We start from the raw sequence: 20756 nt of genomic DNA on the forward strand, positions 1-20756 counted from the left end.
AAGCTTCCTAGTTCTTTTCCTCCACTGTGAATCAATGTTTTTCCTGTACAGATACCTGAACACTCTCCCAGCCCATTTACTTTCTTCCATATTCCTCAGCCGTTCTTCATACTCAAATTTACTGCGAGCTTTCCTCACTTCAAAACTAGTCCAGCCCATATCACCCTGCACAGCTTCATTTGTAGTTTGTAGCACTGCTTCATTTGGTTCCCGTCGAGTCCTGATTGTACCCCTGATTTATAGCAAACAACCGCATTTCCAAAAGTAAGTCCTGGAACCATTACACCTTTCCACATACCTCGGAGGACCTCGTATCTATTGTATCCCCATAGCGCTCTGTGCTTCATTATGGCTGCATTTCTCTTCCCCTTTACTGTTATGGTTTTTTCCTGTGTTTCCATATATCCATTGCCTTCGTTTATCCATATACCAAGGTATTTATATTCTGTTACCCGAGGTATTTCTTGGCCCTTTATCTCCACTGTCTGTTCACTGTTTTCATTGAATACCATAACACCTGATTTTCTAACACTAAACTTCAAGCCTAAATTGTTGCCTTCCTGTCCACAGATATTAGCCAGACGTTGCAAATCACTTTGCTTGTTAGCTAGCAACACAATGTCATCCGCATAAAATAAACCTGGGAGTTGCTGCTCTATTACTGTACCCGCCTGTTTGTATGAGAGATTAAACCCGATATTACTTCCTTCTAGCTCCCTCTCCATCCTCACCATGTACATCATAAACAGCAGCGGGGATAAAGGGCACCCCTGCCTCAGTCCCTTGTTGATATGAACTTTCTCCTCGCTCCTCATCCCTTCCCATTCAACGCAAACGGTATTTTCTAGGTAAATATCTCTCAAAAGCTGTCTACAATCGTTACCTAAGCCTTCCCCTTCCAGGATATCCCACAATATGTTGCGGTCCACGTTGTCGTAGGCTCCTGTAATGTCTAAAAAGGCCACATACAACGGTCTGCTTTCTGCTTTTGATATTTCAATACACTGAGTAAGAACAAACAAGTTGTCATCCAAACGCCTACCTATTCTGAAACCATTCTGAAGCTCTCCCAAAATGCGATTATTCTCTGTCCATGCTTGAAGCTTTAATTTGATTGCCTGCATTGCTAGCCTGTATATTACCGATGTAATGGTCAACGGTCTATACGAGTGAATTCTGTCTTTCTCCCCCTTTCCTTTATAAATCAAATTCATTCTACTTTGTCGCCAGCTGTCTGGTATTCGTCTATCTTTTAAAGTTCTTTCCACTGCTTTCACCAGAGCTTCCTTACTTTTTGGTCCTAGTTCATTTATCAGCCTAATGGGAACCTCGTCTAGCCCTGTGGCTGTACGCTTAGGAATTTTCTCTTCCGCTTTCTTCCAGTTTAAATTTGTTAGCACCAGCTGCTTTTCCCCTTGGGTCTCTTTCATGCTCTTTTTTTCAACAAGTATACCCTCGTCATTGCCTTGGTAAGATTCGGCTGTTGCTTTTCGGATGTAATTTATTGCCGCTTCTCCTTCGAGTCTGTTTTCATCTTCGTCTAGGATATGTTGTTGTATTGTTGTTGACTTCCTGCCTAATAATTTTATGTGGTTCCAAAATATTCTAGGTGCGGCCTTCTGTTTCTCACGTATTTCTGACAACCAACGTTCACTTTCACCTTTTAATTTTGCTTGCACCAGTATTTGAACCATACACTTTTTCTCCCGGTATATTTCCCACTTACTAGTTACTTCATCCTGTGGCAACTGCGCCTTCTTTGCCTGCCTGCGCTCTCGAGATGCTTTCTGTCGTTCGGCGATCGCTTCTCGTATCTCCTTGTTCCACCAGCTTTTCGGTTTCTTTTTTCCTTTCCAACGAACATGTTGGTTCTCTTTCCGTATTTCTGTCTTTATTACACTTATAAGCTCACCATATTCCCACTCTTTACTTGGCCATTTGCCAAGTTCTTCCTCAACTCTAGTGACTGTATTTGCTATTTGTTCAGCGTTCAAATTTGGACTGGCCATTTTGCTCTCCTTGCTCTCTTTCCCAACTACATATCCCATTTTCAATATGATGCGTTTATGGTCACTACCTATGCTGTTGAACCCTTCCTCATCGATGACTATTTCTCTCAACTTATCATAAATTCCTTCTGTCATCAGACAGTAATCAATGGTTGATTGCCGGTTTCCCACTTCCCACGTGATCTGTCCTTCACACTTAGGCCCTGTATTCACGATCACGAGGTTATTTTGCTCACAAAGGTCCAGCATTGACTTCCCGTTATTGTCGGTATAGCCATCTAAATCCTGTATGTGGGCATTCATGTCACCTAACAGGACAATTTCAGCACCACTCCCGAAACCCTTAATATCAGCGCTTATGCATTCCACTAACTCTTTATTTCTCTGTGTGCAATTTTTTCCGGTCCACAAATACGTAACGCCCAGCCAAGTTTCTTTCCCACTTATTGTACCTGATAATCAAAGATGCTCTTGACATTGTGAATTTACTTTTCCATTGGCTCCCTGATGGATGAGCGTTCCGACTCCCCCTCCCTTTCTTTCCGACTTAGTTCTGTTGCACCCTTCGGAAACATAATTGTCAATAACTGGTGGCTCTTCTGAGTCTCTAAGGTGCGTTTCTGTAACCGCATACACCCCTATTTGTTCTCTGTGTAACTGCTCCTCAATCTCTGCCCACTTTTCCTTTCTTCTGCCGCCCTGCATGTTTATGTAACCTATTGCATGGCGAGCTCTTTTTCTTGTTTTCCTCCTTTTTCTAATATCGACGGCGATGCTCTTCTGATGTTCTCCTAGGGGACCTTCTTCATTACTATCTACTCTGACCTCCTGAGCGCCCGCGGGCCCCCTAAAAAAGCAACAGCGCGACCACCAAGTCGTCAGCCCACTTCTCGTGCTAACCTGTAATTGAAGTGGATCCCGTCTCGTTTAAAACCACCGCAACTTCTCACTTCCCTGTTTACTTCGACAACCTCGAAGCCTTTCTCTCGGCTCATTTTCCATATTGCCTCATTAGCAGCCACTACGGCTCTTTGTACGCGACTGTCACGCACAGGTACCTCCGGTTACGTGCATACCACGATCTGCACCTGAGGGGATAGCTCACGCAAGTCGTCCACCCCCTTCGCCAAGCGCTGGGCTAGTCCTGGCCCTTTCCTGTTTAGGACGTCATTTAGCCCACCTGCTACTATGACGAGGTTGCGCACGTGGGCATTTTCCGCGAGCTTTTCTTTTGCTCGCTCCATGACAGAACCCAGTGTGCGCCCTGGAAATGTCCCTACCGCCACTCTTTTGTCGCCTTTCACCCTCTCCACAATTGCTTTTGAGCACCCAGCCAGGTTTGAATCGCCTGCAATAATCACCCTTTCACTCTCTCCTACCTCTCCCTGCTTCCCTTTGTCATTTTCCGCGTGATTCGGACTCGACAAGGGGCATTGTCCCCTCGGCTCCTGCTTTTTCCGCGTAGCGGCCTCAAGGTAGGTGCTGCTCTTTCCAGCTAACCCATCATCACCCTGCCTGCGTTCCGCGTATTTCTCTGACCCTCCCACGCCTGTCGCGTCGGGGGTCTGCGTTCCATTGTCACGCACATTCTCGGTCACAATGGCTTCCCTGTTCAGCTTTTCCTCGGCTGCTTCCAGTCTCTTTTCAACTACCTTCCGTGCCTCACGCTCCGTGTTTAGCTCATTTTTGAGCTCTTGCACCTGTATGAAAAGCTCTTCCTGGAAACTCTCCATTTCTGCATCCTAGTATCGACATCACATTGTGCGCCGGTTGATTCGACGCCCTCTCCATTCTCACTCGTCTCCTCATCTGCCTTGAGAGTCGCCCCCCGTACTGCCTGCTTTACCGGCTTTCTCGCCATGTATTGCACGGCTTTTTGCAAATACTATGGCCTCCCTGCAATGGTCAGGCGGCGCGGCGATCGGCTCAGCCGTCACCGCCACCGTGTCAGTTGCGCGAAACACTGAGGCGGCCGCTGCTGCGGAGGCATGCTTTTGCGGCGCTCGTTTGAAGCATTTCGAACGTTTTAAATTCCAGTTTTAAGGCAATCGAAAACGTCGAGGCCCATTTTTTACCACCGACGCTTGAGAAAGGACGTCAAATTTACGACTGCAACCACGTATACCGTGTCAAAGAAGTAAACAGCACGGGCATTACAGTGAGGTGCTTAAATGAAATTGTGTTTTAGGTGCCAAATCCACGATCTGATTAGGAGGCACGCCGTGGCGGCAGACTCCGGAATAATTTGGACCACCTGGGGTTCTTTAACGTGGACCTAAATCTAATTACACGGGTGTTTTGGTATTTCGACACCCTCGAAATTCGGCCGCCGTGGCCGGGATTTACTCCCGCGACCTCGCGCTCAGCAGCCCAACACCGTAGCCACTAAGCAACCGCCGCAGGTCGCGAAGTATTTATCTGAACAAAGTAAGTATGCTTACGACGTCGATCTCAAAGTGCGTTAACAAATCATTATTTTATGCCACTTAAGTGAGCAGATACGGCCGTGGACGTCATTTAACTGTAATTTGTCGCTTCCTTACTTGGAGCGTGCCTTGCACCTCACATTGTAGAGGTTCTGGCGAATTGGCCGGTAAGTGCTTTTTTCTCCGTTGACAAAGTGCATCGAGCATATTATGGTGTTGTCGTTCGGGCTCGAATGTGAGATACAGGCATTACCGCTGAAGCATCATAGATAGCAATCAGCTGAGAATAAACAACGTGAAGACTTAACAAATATGCGCTTGTGGGAAATGCTAATTTTCGAATATTCGATGTGTTCTGCAGTGTACTCCAACCTTAGTTCAGTTGTTCTAAGCGCGAGTAAACATCGGCACGAATGAGTTCGGTTCCAGCATTTGCGTCTTGATCTTGGCGCAGGAAGAAGCACAGCGCATACAAAGCTCCAGCACGGAGCGCTTACGAAGCTAGATTTGACACCTAACAACCACTGCGCGTTTTCTTTGGAGCAAGACGAGCTAAACAACTATCAAAACTGATTTACAACAGCCAGAATCAATTCACGCGTTTTTATGCAGCTGACGCTTTATTGCGTGTTTTAAAGATGCCGCTGCTGGCTCTTTTTCATTTCTTTTTCTTGTTGTTGCACTTACGTCTTCGTTCTTTTAACAGAAAGTCGCAAGACCGACACGAACTGCGACGATCCACTTCAGCCGCCGGGTTGCTTCCCCTGGTTTTGAAGGGAAGCGGTACAATTTGATGCCGACATCCCCTTGGCGGTTGTGACAGTCCTTACCGCAGCAGTATCTGCGCTTGTTCTTTTTGTTCATGCTTCTCCCGAAGGAGCTGCGAAGAGGCCGCGGGGAATCTATTGGAAAATTGGAAAAGCAGGCTTGCAGGCGGGCCAGAGCGCACCACGGGTAATGGTGAAATGACGGTGAGGACCTACCCGCGGGTGCTCACCGCCGCTGCCAGGTGGCGCGACATGTACAGGCAAACTAGAGTTACTGTATATGCTACCGCAGGTAGCAGAGTTGCGCGTCTGTTTTATCACGCCGCTAGCGCCCCTATTGGCAGAGCGTCATCACGTGGTAGTCAAGCAACCGTGCATTGCGGAGAAGCAGATGCCCGGGCCAATTTTTGTATTTCCCGACGCCGCCGCTGCAGCGAACTGGATTGACACAAGTTATCGCCAGTCAAATTCAAAGCGAATCCGGCCGATCTTGGCGTTCGCTGTTCGCGTGCGCGCTAGCTGCGGAGAAACAACACAACGCCTGCCTCACATACGCCTGCCTCAAGGCATGCGTATCTGATTATATTGCCTTCCAAACAGAAAATACTATGAAAAATGCTAGTTACTGCTCATCTATTTTTGGTGTTCTGCCAAGCCGATAGATGGCGACAGCAGTTCTGCAACGCGAAATAATCGGCTGCTGCACAGTGAGGTAAAACGAAACCATATGAATTTCAAGCTGTTTAATCGTGCGTGTGATCTCTGGCGCTACGAGTGACTGCTGCTCTACAAAAGAAAAAGTTGAATTTTGACTTGTAGTGTCAGCATCAACGCGCTACGTTTACGCTTACCGCGTACCTTCACCGTTCAAACGTGCTGCATATCAGATGGCAACTTCTGGACCAAGAGACTTTGATGACGGTGAGCCAAGCAAAAAGAAAGCGGAAGCGTACGACCAAAAATATTTGACCAAATGGTAAGCGGATCCGAAGTACAGAGGGTGGTTGTCAGCCAGTAAAAAAGGGCCCTTGTACTTTTCCTGCAAAGCATGCAGATCCGATTGTAAAGGTGGAAAATCAGAAATCGACCGCCACCTTGCAAGCTCCAAGCACAAGAAAAGCGCTGCAAGCTTGCAATCGACCCGCGCGCTGACATCCATGGATTCAATAAGTGGGCAAACTCAAGTAGACAAATCGGTCAAAGAGGCTGAAATCAGACTTGCCGCGTTTGTCACAGAACACAATCTACCTTTTAATGCCATGGGGCATTTAGTTGATGTTGTCAAGGCGTCGTGTGACGACTCGCAGATTGCAAAGAACTTAAGTTGCCGCCGGACAAAGTGCGCTGCAATCATAAAGAATGTGCTTGGAGATGAAAGTCGCGAAGAGCTCTGTGAGCTTTTGCGCACACAGAAGTTCTCCCTTCTGGTGGACGAATCCACTGACAAGGCTACGGTGAAGCATCTGTCACTTGTCGCCCGAGTAATGAACGCCGACGGCGGCATAATAGATGCATTTTTGGACTTAATACCAGTCAGTGACGCGACTGCCAGCTCTCTCTACACTAGCTTAAAGGCGGTGTTCAGTGCTGCAGAAATTCCGTACGACGAAACTTTGATTGGTTTTGCGGCCGACGGAGCGAATTAACGTAATGATGGGTGCACGTCTTTAGTGTTCGCGTAGACCGGGATGCGGTCTGATTGATTTAGATTGGAGTGACACGGTGATACGCACTCATTGCTCAAGCTCCTATGCTTTATTCCAGGTTGCCAACCGGGTACTCACATTTGGCTAAATGCTGTTAATAGACACTACATTACCCTCCTTGGGCAAAATGAAATGAATGCGGACACAATGTGATTAGGGAAACCGTAAACACAAAACAGTTCACTGTTGAAAGCCGTGAATGTCTCCTACAAACAAACAGTCACAATGTCAGGTTGCGAAATCAGAAAGATGGCGTGGAGGCTTTCTGTTTCTCTTTGGGTAGCGCTCTCTTGGAGAACTCTGGTGCAATGCAGGTGGTGCAGGATCCGGCACTGAGGTGGGTAGAGGATATACGATGTCATCACAGTCAAATGATGTTTTGGCTGGTGCTTGTTTAAGGCCAGAGGCATCTTTGAAAAAACTTGAGTTGCGCGTTATTACTCTATTTCCTCTCGATGCCTTGATTTGTGATCCATGAACGCTGACAATGGTATAAGGGTCTGGATCATAGTACGAAGTGAACTTGTCGTGTCTGTCTTGCTTGCACAAGACTCGCTGACCGACACAGAAGCGATGTGGTTGAGCACGCCTTCGTGCATCAGCATGTTTGTTGTATGCCCTTTTCTCGAGCACAGCTGTTTTGAACTTTGTTATGTCTTCCGTTTCCGAAGCAGCTTCAACATAGCAAGGCAGAAGATTTCTCATCTTCCAGTAGTTAAGTGTTTTGAAGACCTGTATGACATCAGGAAAGTGTCGAGCTCTACTTTCCAATCTATGTTCTCAAGCTGACTAGTGTGAACATGCTTTTTCAATGTTCTCATGAACCGCTCAGCTTCGCCATTAGCTTGAGGCCACAAAGGTGTGATCCGATGATGCCGAAATCCTAATTCTTTTGCGAATGTAGCAAACTCTTTGCCTTGGAATGGTGGCCCATTGTCACTTTTTACCTGTGCAGGGATTCCAAACTGGCAAAACACTTGTGGAAGGGAGGGAAGCACATTGTTTGCACTTGTGGAGTGTATGATTTGTACCACTGGGTATCGTGAGAAGTCATCTAACACCACCATGGCATACTTTCTATCTGGAAAGGGACCACAAAAGTCGACTGATACTTCTTCCCAGGGACCACTGGGTAGTTCTGTCATGGCAAGTGGTTCTTGCTTTGCTTGTGGAACAGCTGCTTGACATGGTAGGCAGCTTTTAATCAAAGTGTGCACGAGCTTATCCATGCCTGGCAACCACACTTTTTCTCTTAACATTTGTTTTGTTTTCACAATCCCTTGATGGCCCTTGTGGGCAAGTAGCACTGCTTGTTTCTGCAGAGTAGCGGGAAGAACTAGGCGTGTTCCTCGAAGGACGATGCCCTCGGGCGTTGTTGTTAGTTCTGTTTTCATAGATGCAAATGGCTTCAGTTCAGCTGAGACCCAGCTGGTGAGGGTGGGGTGCTGGATAGCACTGATAAGTGACTGTAGCTGCTGGTCTGCTTTCGTTGCATCTGCGACTTCTTGCACCGAGAAGGCCTTGGGGATGTTGTGGCGCTGGATAAAGTTGACATACTCATTAGGTACTTTGTCGATGCGGGCACACATTTTCGTTTCAGGAACTGGATGCCTGGAAAGGTAATCGGAAGGGTTACTACTTCCTGCAGTGTGTTGTATAACAAACTTGTACTGTTGAATGCGTAGTGCAAGGCGCTCAATGCGGGCAGATGGTGATGATCTTGGGTTTCCCAGTATGCTCACTAAAGGCTTGTGATCAGTCAGCAGAAGGAAGTTGACTCCACAAAGGTAAAGACGGAAGTGCTCCATGGCCCATACAGCTGCGAACATCTCACGTTCAATTTGGGAGTAGCGACTTTCAACTGGTGTAAGCGCTCTGCTTGCATAAGCTATCACTGCAATGTCTTCACTGTCACGCTGTGTAAGGATAGCACCCAGTCCATGTAGACTTGCATCTACCACAAATTCTGTCGGTTTGGATGGGTCAAAGTAAGCAAGGGTGGAGGCATCGGACATGGCTTGTTTTAGGCTCTCAAGAGCATTTTGCTGTCGTTCTGTCCACTCCCAGACAACATCCTTCAGTGTCAGTTCACGAAAAGGCTGTGTGAGGTCAGCAAGATTTCTCAGAAATCTGCCTGAATAGTTGATCATTCCTAGCAGGCTCTTCACTTCTTGTGGAGATTCCGGTGTTTTAATCTGTAGGAAGGCTGCTATCTTCTTAGGATCAGGACGAACGCCATCAGCTGAAAAATTAAGTCCAAAGAAGTTCAGTTCACGTTGATGAAAGTGACACTTCTTTTCATTCAGTGTCAATCCAGCTTCTTGGAGTCGCTGCAGAACGGCTTCCAAGGACAAGTCGTGCTCCTGTTTTGTTTGCCCAAAAACAAGAATATCATCACTAACATTCAGGACACTGGGGATGCCATTGAGCACTTGGCGTATGGTGTTCTGAAAGATTTCAGCTGCACAGCTGATGCCGAAGTTCAGTCGTTTGTAGCGAAACAAGCCAACATGTGTTGAGAACGTGGTGAGTTGCCTTGAAGAAGGGTCAAGTTCCAACTGATGATATCCATTCTTTAAGTCAAGATTGGAGAACATTTTTGCTCCATTTAAGGCAACAATGATGTCATCCACTGTTGGGCACAAATGTCGTTCCCGTTGAATGGCAGTGTTCACAACACGCATGTCAATGCAGATTCGAATTTCGTCAGGCTGATGCGGTTTAGGCACAATAACCACAGGGGACACCCACGGTGTAGGTCCTATGGCTGGCTCAATGATGTCTTCTGACAGGAGGCGTTCAAGTTCTTTCTCTGTGACGTCACGTAAGGCAAACGGAATACGCCTGTGTGGTTGTGCAACCGGTGGGACAGTGTCGTCCACAAAAAGATGAATGTGGTGGTTTTTGAGTTTCCCAACTCCACTAAACAACTTGGGGAATGCTTCCACGATTGACTTGTCATCTTGATGCTCATTAACTTGGTATGCGATCTGGACAAGCCCCAGGTTGGATGCTGCTGTGAAGCTTAAGAGTGGTGCACAGTTTCCTCGAATGACAAAGATGTCTTCTTCAATGCAGTTATCTTTGTATCTCATTGTGACAGAGACTTTGCCTAGAAGTTCAAGCGGAGATGTTTCTTTGTATGGGAACACTCTGACGGATGTTTCCTGGAGTTTCACCTTTAGCCGATAGCTCTCAAAGTCATTTTCGCCAAGAATTGACACTGTTGCACTTGTGTCGATTATGAAAGTGACTGGCACATTGTTGGCAGTGACAATAACTTTTGGAGATGGGCCTGTCTGAGGTGAGGTCATGGCAACGAAAACATACTCGTCACTGCTTGAACTGGTGTCACAGGTGGCAGCACATTCTTTGGTGCTAGAACTCTTCTTACTGCAGACTGTCTGATTCCTGTTTGGACCATTGTCACAGTCCACTGCTTGTACCATTTGTCTCGTTGGACAGAATCGTGCAAAGTGACCAACCTTGTTACATGCCTTGCATGTCTTGCCCCATGCAGCACAACTTGATCTTCCGCCTTGGTGAGGCCACTTGCCACCGCAGTTGCGACAATCTGCTGATGAGACACGAGGTCGTTGCAGTGCATAGGTTTGTTGTGGCATCTGTCGGCTGTTTCTTTGGTGTTGGCCATGGTGCTGTCCTTCCTTGTGCACTGCGAGCACCGCCGCATTGCTATCGACGTTCTTTTCTATTTCGGATACATCCCGTTCGACATCCTCGAGCATTCTTCCTTGTTTAAGTAAGTCTGGTAAAGTGAGGGAATGAAGCATTGCGTATTTGCGAAGGCGAGACGACGTTGTGGCGAGGATTATTTGGTTCTGGACTTCAGCGTCGACGTTCTCGAAGTTACAGTGGCGAGAGAGCTGCCGGAGGCGCGCGTAGAAGGCGTCCAGTGGCTCACCAACGTTTTGCTGGGCTTGGCGAAATTTGTAGATCGCAAATGTCGAGTTCACTCGCGGGGCGAAGTATGCACTCAGTTTCGCTCGTGCGGCATCGTATTTTGGCGTCGATGGGCTCTGCGTGGTCTGGGTCGTGCTTGTAGCTGTTGTCGCTTGTGTAGGGCAGTCGGGCAGGCAGCGAAATATGTCGTAGACTTCCTCGCCGACGTAGTGCAGGAGGAGCGCTTTCTTGCGTGCATCTGCCGTGATATCACACGCTAAAAGAAAGTTCTCGAACCTTTCTATCCACTTGGTCCATTCGTGACCAGTATTGTTGGCGTCTGTGGCACGAAGGTCGAAACTTGGGAAGGGAGGGAGCGCGTATGCCATGGCTGCGATTGCCGGTTGCCGCTTGCTGCTGATGGACGATGCGACGGAATGACTTGGTTTGGCACTCACATGGGACCAAGTAACACTTCTGACACCATTTTAATGTTCGCATAGACCGGGATGCGGTCTGATTGATTTATGGCGTTTTTCACTGGTCGATTCGGAGCAGGATTTTTTGCTCCGCGGCAACGAATCCGAATTTCACTGGTCGTTTCGGATCAACTCGCTCCGCGCCGGATCGCTCTCACTTGCTCCGCCGCCGAGACGCGGATTCGGGCGGAAATGGAACGCGTCACATGGCGTCACTTCCGTCTTCAAGCGAAATCGGTACTCGGTCGGTACGTACAACATTGTGTTGGGCATAGTTTGCGGAACCGGTTTGTGTCACGTGCACGCAGACTTCCTGTGTGATCACGCAGACTTCCTGTGTGATCTCCCGCGGAGCGTTCGTGCGCTCCACTGGCAGACTCGGATTGGTGAAAGCCGAGCGCTCGCTCGAGGATTCAGGCGGCTGCTCCAGATCGACCAGTGAAAAACGCCATTAGATTGGAGTGACACGGTGATACGCACTCATTGCTCAAGCTCCTATCATAGAATGCTCCTATGCTTTATTCCAGGTTGCCAACCGACTACTCACATTTGGCTAAATGCTGTTAATAGACGCTACAACATCATTCCGTCGCGTCATTGCTACATGCAGAAATTCCAGGCCTCTTCATTATGAAGTGCGTTTGCCATTCGTTCCATCTGTGCGCCTCGCATGCGTGTAAAACACTTCCAAGAGGAGTGGAAGATCTGGCACGCGATGTTTTCAATTACTTTTTTTTGCCGAAGCAGACATCTGCCTTCCAAGAATTCCAGAAGCTGGCAGAGGTGAAACCGCACAAGCTCTTGCACTCAAGCCAAACAAGGTGGCTGTCTCTTCAAGTTGTTGTGACACGCTTGCTTGAGCAGATGCCTGCCCTGATTTTGTTTTTCAAAAAAGCAGCCACTGACGACCGCCTGCTTGCTGCAGAAGCCATTCTGGAAAAACTGACTGCCCCGTCAACGAAACTCTACCTCGAGTTTCTTGAGTACGTCCTGCCTTTTTTCACTAACCTAAATAAGGAAATGCAGTCGGAAGAAACCAGAATTCACCTGCTCCATGAAAAGGTTTCGGCCATGCTGAAATGCATACTGGAATGCTACATCAAGCGAGACTACCTGGAGGCCACGCCGTTGTCCGATGTGCGGTACAAAGACCCAGCCAAGTTCCTGAAGAAATTTACCTCGGAGCAAAGCCAACTGCCGCACTAGCCGGTAACAAGCACGGCTTAAACGATAATCAGGCTCACAACTTTCGGCTGCGGTCTTTAGAGTTTTTTATTGAAGCAGCTCACCAGATCTATAGCTGCAGCTGCGGTTCCTTCTAAAAAATGAACAGATGAAAAACCTTCGAGTCATAGACCCGAAAGTTGTCCTGGGAAAGGCAGTACCATCAATCGCGTCGCTTGCGGTCTCCTTTCCCCTGATCGTGAAAGAAAATGAAGTGAACGAACTGGACAGGGAATGGCGACTTCTTCGCAACATGGAGCTGAGCGACCACGTTGACTTGACTGCGAGCCAGTTCTGGCACAAAGTGTCTCAAATGAAAAAAGGAGACGGATCACAAGAGTACCCCCTGCTGTCAAGTTTTATGAAGAACCTTTTGTGCCTACCACACTCCAGCGCTGCTGTCGAACGCGTATTTTCGCAAGTCAACCTGCTGAAAACAAAACAAAGCAAAGAAATAGATTGTCGACAGACGCGTTGTGCGGTTTGCTGCACGCAAAAATAACCTTGATGGACAGCTGCTGTTACAACTTCAAGATCACTCCTTCTCATTTGAAGAGGATGAACAAAGATATGTACGATGATTAAGAGTTTATATAAGATTGTGTGCGCGTCTTAATTCCTTGTTTGTGTGCCATATAATAATTCTAGAGTGTTAAGAAACCTATCTTAACGCGTCAACATCGACACTGCACGCGCGTTTACGTTATCTTTGCATACAGTATCATTTGCGTCGTACTTGCATGTTTTTATGTTATTGAAGAAAGTGCTATAGTGCGCAGCGTTTTTTTTTTTTTTTTTAAAGAATAGCATTTTCCACGTATGCTAGACCACTTCGTTGCAACGTGCTGCGCAACCAAAACAACATATATATTCTCAGTCTTAAGGAACCATTTTCTGATTTTGTAATTACCAACTCTACATACTATAATTACTAGCAAGATTGCATTTTTGGGGATGCCAGTTTCTCGTGATGTCATTTCGCTCCAACTACTGTTTGATAATCTTTGATTGAGATTTTGATAAATAAAGAACTGTGCGGTGAGGTACGCCATTTCACCGCTTCTGAGTGTTCTATTTGAGGCGAGAAGGGGGCTTTAACGAAGTCCAACATGTTCGTTTTTCTGTGCGCATCGTAAAAAGACTGTTAACGTTGTCTGAATAAAATACCTTGATGTGATGACGGGGCTTAGCAGACACTGTCCAGCTCTTTCAACTTGGGACCATTCTTTTTTAAAGGGCTGCATGGGTTCTTTGCGCGTGAAGATGAGCTGCCGAAGGAGCAGCTCGAAAGGCGGTGCGGTGAAACGGGAGTCGTGTGCTCGAAGTTCACTTGGTTCACTCAGCAGAGTGTAGTTGCCGAGTCCCCCTCTATCTGGTGGTGCCATCTGTTGACCCTCTATGCATGATACCTCTACAAAAAAATTAAGAAAAAAGCTACAGATGCGGTTAATACACATTTATTTATCTCTGATAAAATGTATAACAAATGGAACAAAGAGTGAACTGCGCTGAGACTGTTAAAGCTGAAATTGCCACATTAACAAGTAAACAAAGAAAATCTAGGGATTTCTGGTGGTTCATTTTAGGGATAAAACGTTGACCTGAGTTGGCATCTCTGACACCAGTACACTGTAGCCATGGGGGAGCCAGGGGAGCTACGAAACCCACGACGAAACTATGGTGGCATAACGAAACCGCACGACGCATCACGATGCTGTGGCGAAACTGAAGGCCTGAAGGACTGAAGCGACTGAAGTGCATGGTGGCTGCGCCTGCGCGGCGGTGCCGTCTGGTCTATCACGCTTGCCATCGCATCCACTGCTTCCGAAAAAAAAAAGGAGGGGGGGGGGGGGGAGGGTGCGCCGCCAGTACATAGTTGAAACTTTCTACAAGAACCGAATGCAATGGCTGGATGACTGTTCGCACAACGCCGATGGAGTCTACACTGCAGCAACAGGGCGTCATGGATGTGCGCGGACCACCTTTGTCGCGGAGATGCATCGTACCCAGAGGCTACCGCGACCGTGTGTTGTTTATGCTAATGATGTGCGGCATTCCCCTCATCGTATTCTTCAACTTTTGCTTCGTTGCACCCAGGTTTGTCGGCATCTACCGCGGCAATTGGTGTCCCAGAACTATTTTTCGTGTGGTGCCGTGATTAATCTGACGTAGCCCTGCGGCGTAGTCCGCAGCACTCGCAGGCTAGAGATTCGAGTTCGTTCATAACTTTTACGCTCCTAAACAAATGTACACCGTTTGGGGTGTATATTTACCACAGAATATTAATCGTCATCTGTCTTGATTGTGTTCCCTTTCTTGAAAACGCTGCGCTCGCTACTTTCCTGTCGAGAATGCTTCGTGATGCTGATAATGCGGATGTCGTTCGGGACTAGGAAGTACCGGGCTCGCAGCTTTAAAGAAAGAAAATGCGGACAAGACAGATGTCGCGATTATTGTTGTGTGGCAAGATACGACCCAAAGGGTGTAGTTTTGTTTAATAGTGTACCTAGAAAAATTTCTTTTGAGAAATTGTCGTCAGGAAGGTCGCCAGGGTCGCGAAAATATGGTCTTGAATAACAGATATTTTGAAGCATGGAATTTGAGAAAATTTCCACTTTATTTTGCACCTTGAAAGACATGCATTGGGAAGGCTGCACCAATATGCTTTTTCCTCAGAGGTCGCATGGCTTCGAAAACATTTGCAGGTAGGGGAACGTACCAATTAAGCCACAATAACCACTTCGTGGCTGCTCAATTGGGTTGTGTTTGGCAGGGTATAGTTGCGAGTGTCGTGTTATTAACAGAAAGCGTATTCTGTATTCGCAGCTGAACCATCTTTGTCGTGCCCAGGTACCACGAGACCTTCGACAAGGTGATGTGGGTGCACGCTGCTTTGGCCACATTTATCGTGTTCAACATATACGCAAACCTGTTCAAGCTCTTCCAGACTGACACAAGTGCACGTGACATGAAGACGCCAGCTGTGCTTTTGCCGGGCTGGCGGCACTGTGCAGTGTGCTTGATGAACGTGCCGCCACGCTCTCATCACTGCAGTGTGTGCAATGAGTGCATACTAAAACACGACCACCACTGCATGTTCACGGGCCGCTGCATTGGCTTCTACAACCAACGCTACTTCGTTGTTGCTCTCCTCTACATGACTGTTGGTAAGCTTCTCTCCACCGTTAAAACACCAGATGCTCCTGAGTTTTGGCATGCAACAGACCTTGGTTCCTATAACGTAAAGTTATTCCAATCTATATCTGTTCCTCCATTAGCCCTCCACGTCTGGTTTTTGGGGTCATGCCCACTTCACCTGTCTGTCGCGAGACGTCACGAAAACTGCGATAACTCTAAATTTAGTATGACGTGTTCACACTTATGCATGATTAGGCCAAACAAAAGAAACATTTCTTTCTGATTCTACATCCACCATTAGCCATTGCGATTAGTCAAAATGTTTTCGTGCTACGCCTACTTTGCCTCTCTGTCACGTGATGTCAGAAAATCGTGACAACTCACATCAAAGTATGTGTATGCACTAAAGATGCATTAATATGTCAAAAAAACTAAACTTTTTTGAATAGCCGGAAACTTCTATTACGAAAAGAGTAAAAGATGACTGCCCACCAATCGCTCTGGCCCTGGCTACTTGGAGCTGCCAGCAAGAATTGGTTTCCTTGCATGTAATGAAAATTTTGTGGGGCAGTATCATGAAGCTCTTTGGGCACACACATGAGATCACTCTGTGAAATCTTCACTGAGCGTCCATTCTGGCGACATTTTTTAACGCCCCATTGCATGCTGCCACAATCGTCAATGAGCCACCGCAGGCTACGCAATGGGAAACACCAATAGGAGACGCAGACACCACTCACCTGACCCGGTTATCTACTTTCAGTGCACTAGCTTGGCCCAGATTGACCCTACCAAAACTCTTTCCTCAGCAGTGCACTCCTCACCTCTCGTCAGCCAATTGGATAAAGAAAACCCGTCATGGTAGGCAATACTATTTGCTTTAAGACCAAGCAAATGTCACCTCCTATACATGAGGAGTGTTTGATTGGGCTGTTGAAACAAATTTGCTAGTTATTGCCCGTGCTTGCATTGGCGGTTGTGTAAATGTGACATCGGAAGATTGGAATGAAATGAAAATGGAATAACGTTATAGCACCCCAGAGTCAATGCTGTTCCTCAGATTTTTTGTACATTTAAAGAAACTTGAACTTAGCCTAGCTGGTATTTACTATGAATCTTTGTATCTGTCCTGTGTCTCAGTAAGCTATTGACAGGGGCCATAACAAAATACTTGTTTTTATGCATCAGTGTTTGAGTGCATATGTGCCTTAATACATCTTGCAGGCCTGTTCTACAGTCTCTCATACAAGTGTCCCTACGTGCTTGAAATGCTTGGCGGCATCAACTTGGCGACTTTCTTGCACATGGTGGCTCCACATTTTGGCCTTCTGCTGGGTTTCGTTGATGTCTGGCTTTTCCTGTGCAATCTCGTGAATCTTGTGGAACTGGTTGTGTTCTTCCTGTGTGCCTACCTATTAATGGTCGAGCTGATCTGCGTGGCAAGAAACCAGACCACCTATGAAAAAAGCCACGGCATCCGGACCTACAGCATGGGTCTTAGGAGGAACTTGAAGGAGACTTTGGGTGCCTCCTGGTTCCTGGTGTGGTTGTCTCCCTGGGTACAGTCCCCTGTGTCTGGAGATGGGCTGCACTTTGACGGTCATGTGGTTTGTATGGATGGCAAAAAGCAAGAGTGAGCTTTTGTGCCAAAGAGAGGGAGAGATAAAACTGTTGCTTGGACAATGCCACTTTATTCAATTTATTCAAACCTTGATTTAAACACAAAAAGGAAAATGAGTAGTAGTCATAATACCTGTTTTTTTTTTTTTTTTAGACCATAGACAATTTTCTAAGTTTGCCTGTGCCAAATAGGGTAATTGTAGTCCATTAGCTGGATAACTCGAAGCGGTAGACATTGCTTAGATAAAAAAAATTGAAATGCATAATTCCCTAATTAAACTCCTTAAATTCATTGATTTAGGGCACATTGCAATTTGCTAATTGTAGCCGGAAAGGTTGCAAGGCATATCAACTTGGAGAGACTTCTTAGGATTGCACGGGTTACAAAGTATGCACTGTAAAACTTGAACTAAATATAATGTATTGTTCTACTTAATTTTTAACAAACTGCAGTTTGATATATTAAATTTTAGTAGGACGTTCTGGCGAGCTAGTTGGTTCATAGCTTCAGTCGTTTCTTATAACTGCGCAAAAAAATGAGGACACAAGAAAGGAACACACGCCACACCATGAGAATTGGCAGTCTGCACTTGTGGTGTGGTGTGTGTTTCTTTCTCATGTCCTTGTTTTTTCACATAGTTATAAGAAACGACAAAATGATGTATTCAAGCATAAAAGCAACCGGAACGCCCATATATTTCGTGACACTTTGGGAATTATCTCAAAACTGGTGTGAGCCTTAAAAATGTGTTCCAGCAGATGCGCCGTGTGAACTCATTGGCTACAATTTCTAAATAGCGATATGTGCTATGCAGTAATTAAAAGATTAGTGCATTTTTGTTAATTAGTCAGTTGTGCATTTTGATTTCTGGTGCAATGTCCACCTCTTCATTTAATCAAGCTGAATGACTTGAATTATCCTATCTGCCACAGGCATTAAAAAAGAAGCACCGCCCCTCCCAGTCTGTGAACATGATTGAACAGCGAAGCTGTGTTGCTTACACCGAGTGCTGCACCATGCAAGTCAAACTTCGCAAGCAGTCTATATTGTAAATGTTTTGTTTCATGAAGTCGAGGTTTTGGCAGAAGCCCGTCTGGTCCACACGACATCAAAATGACAGATAGCTCCCTCAACCGGAATGACGGAACCCTCTCCCCCCCATCGACATGTGCTGCTTATGTCATATTTTAAAGCCATATTAACATTGTAACGCACGTCCTTGATTTCATTGTGAACAAGGCTCCCGTCAGGGGAGCCGAAACGTCTTGTATTCTTTCAGTGATTGGTGTCCTTCCTTTTACCCTTCATGATGCCTTCCGACCACCCTCCTAATCCAAATGACAGATAACACCTTCAACCTGAATGACGGAACCCTCCCCCCCATCTACACGCGCTGCCTAAGTCATATTTTAAAGCCATATAAACATTGTATCGCACTTCCTTGATTTCACTGTGAACAAGGCTCCCGGCAGGGAAGACAAAGCATCTTTTCTTGTATTCTTTCAGTCTTCATTTTTTTGTTTCACCATTATTTCACCTCATTTTCGCTATTGCGTGCTTCTCGTGGTGCACATGCTTTAAGAGTGCATTTTTTTTTGGCATTTCTGGCATTAGGCACTTCTAGTGCACAGCTCGGGGCCGGCCCTATGATGACGAGCCTGTTCATGAGCCAACTTTCGCTGACGCTCAGGGTAGGCAGCTTCTTCCTCAGGAGTATGCACTACTCGTGGTCTTCCCATAGTTGTAGCTGGGATGGAATGTGCAGAACCACTAATGGAAAACTCTATATTGTGTGCGAGGCCCACTACTGGAGACGCGGGCGCTGCAATCGTTTGGCGATTGGTTGGATTGGTTTGACAGTTGACAGCGCTGCCAGCACTTCTTGCTGGCGCAAAAAGAGCCGGCAGCCATGTGCTCTTAGTATCGCGTTTCAATCATTGGGCATCGTTCGTTGGCTGCAAACCGCCAGCATAACATTTGTTTTTTTCACGGCAGGGTGAAATCAATCGGCGATAAATTTGATGGCGATCTGGCTCTATCGCCAAAAATGCACCGTGTCACAACCATATAAGATTTGCGTATAAGATGACATTCTTACAGTGGGAAAGGAGTCACTCCAACCCCTTTGATGAAGTTGATGAGTTTGTCACACCCAAGCCAAACTGGAACTTACATAAGCATTCATCCCCATGAAAAACCACTTTTCTGTGTTACTGGCTTTGTGATGTTTTCAGCAACCAGCCACATTTTCTGCTCCGCAGCTTCAGTTGAAGCATGAAAGTGTCATGTCATGAAGCATGAAAGTGTCATGCATGAAAGTGTCATGAGAGTGTCACAATCACTGCTCTACTGTTGCAGACCAGACATTGTGCGAAGTGTGGTCCTGTGTGTAGCCCTGTGCGATGCAGGTACCACAGCGATGAGTTTTCTCATCAGTTGTTCATTATCTAAGAGGTGTAGTCCTGTGGAACATTAGACCCGAGTTTAATCTTTCAGAGCATGTGCTGACATCCATTATTATGTATGTAGGCATTATTACATATGTAGGCCAAACGGGCAGATGTCTGAATGACAGATTGTATGAGCATAGATATAAGATGGAAAACCAGCTCTCCGGTCATATAAGTGCGCATTGTAAGGCTCACAAGTGCATCCCAGATTTTGATAGAACCAGTGTTCTGAACAGAGCTGATCATCAACTGACAAGGGAGATATTGTAAGCACATGAGATCAAAAAGCGTGGTGTTGATTGTATCAGTGAGGCCTCAGTTTCTCTTTCGACAAAGGAACTGGCGTATCTTGAGAGTGACACTTAGAAGTTATTCTGTATCTTAGCTTCCTTGTGCGATGCAGATGACTGCCTTGTTTATTCTTGTTCTTTGATCTTTGACAGCAGCTATATATTACTCTGTCAAGAAATAAAACACTCAGTTGTTAGTGCGCCTACGTGATTGTCTCGTGTCCCCTTCTTCGTGTGTTGTTGTATTCAGCACAGTCTTTGTAATCATGTTTAACCAACTAGCCCACCAACACATGCTCAGTGACTTCATCTCTAGTTCAGTGGGCCCTTTTTTTGTTTCACTCGCGAACTTTCGTTCGTCGCTGCTCTCATTGTTGCCGCTTCTTGCCGAGGACGATTGCTGGGCTTCTGTATCAGACACAAGGTTCTCCCAAACGATGTCGCAGCGATGTTTGGCTTCGGTCTACCATCGCTTGGACATACGAATCGAGTGTGTAAGATTCTTCGCTCCGAGTGGTAAAGACAAGCACGGTTGCACAGGGAGCACCTTCAGGCAACTCTTCTGCTTGCCGCCAATCCGCACAGTGGTCGACGACTGTGGTGGGAATGGAACCGGATCATCAACGCCTCCACTGAGTACATGTGGCAGCTGATGCTTCCGAGACTTCGAGCACAGGTACCGAAGAAACCACCAGTGGCAGAAAGTCCTGTGATCACCCTGGGAGATGCTGCCGTCCCAGATTCCG

The 20756-nt window shown here is 46.6% G+C and overlaps 2 protein-coding genes and 1 pseudogene across 2 annotated transcripts in view; 1 reads left to right on the plus strand and 2 right to left on the minus strand.

The window, feature by feature from the left end:
* Nucleotides 1-13896, minus strand: part of LOC139050420 (uncharacterized) — a 516820-nt gene extending 502924 nt beyond the window's left edge. The window contains exon 1 of the mRNA XM_070526794.1: nucleotides 13679-13896. Coding sequence (XP_070382895.1) covers nucleotides 13679-13896 — 218 coding nt within the window. The remainder of the gene's footprint in view (nucleotides 1-13678) is intronic.
* Nucleotides 10398-11197, minus strand: LOC139054969 (uncharacterized; annotated as a pseudogene).
* A 216-nt stretch (nucleotides 13897-14112) lies between the features above and the next one.
* Nucleotides 14113-20216, plus strand: LOC139054464 (probable palmitoyltransferase ZDHHC24). Its single transcript, XM_070531456.1, has 3 exons — nucleotides 14113-14608; nucleotides 15362-15678; nucleotides 16874-20216. Exons 1-3 carry the CDS (start codon nucleotides 14424-14426, stop codon nucleotides 17284-17286), a joined length of 915 nt encoding a protein of 304 aa, XP_070387557.1. The 5' UTR covers nucleotides 14113-14423; the 3' UTR covers nucleotides 17287-20216.
* Nucleotides 20217-20756: the final 540 nt, after the last annotated feature.

Source organism: Dermacentor albipictus, chromosome 1 (assembly GCF_038994185.2).
Source record: "Dermacentor albipictus isolate Rhodes 1998 colony chromosome 1, USDA_Dalb.pri_finalv2, whole genome shotgun sequence".
In the NCBI taxonomy this organism is placed as follows: Eukaryota; Metazoa; Arthropoda; class Arachnida; order Ixodida; family Ixodidae; genus Dermacentor; species Dermacentor albipictus.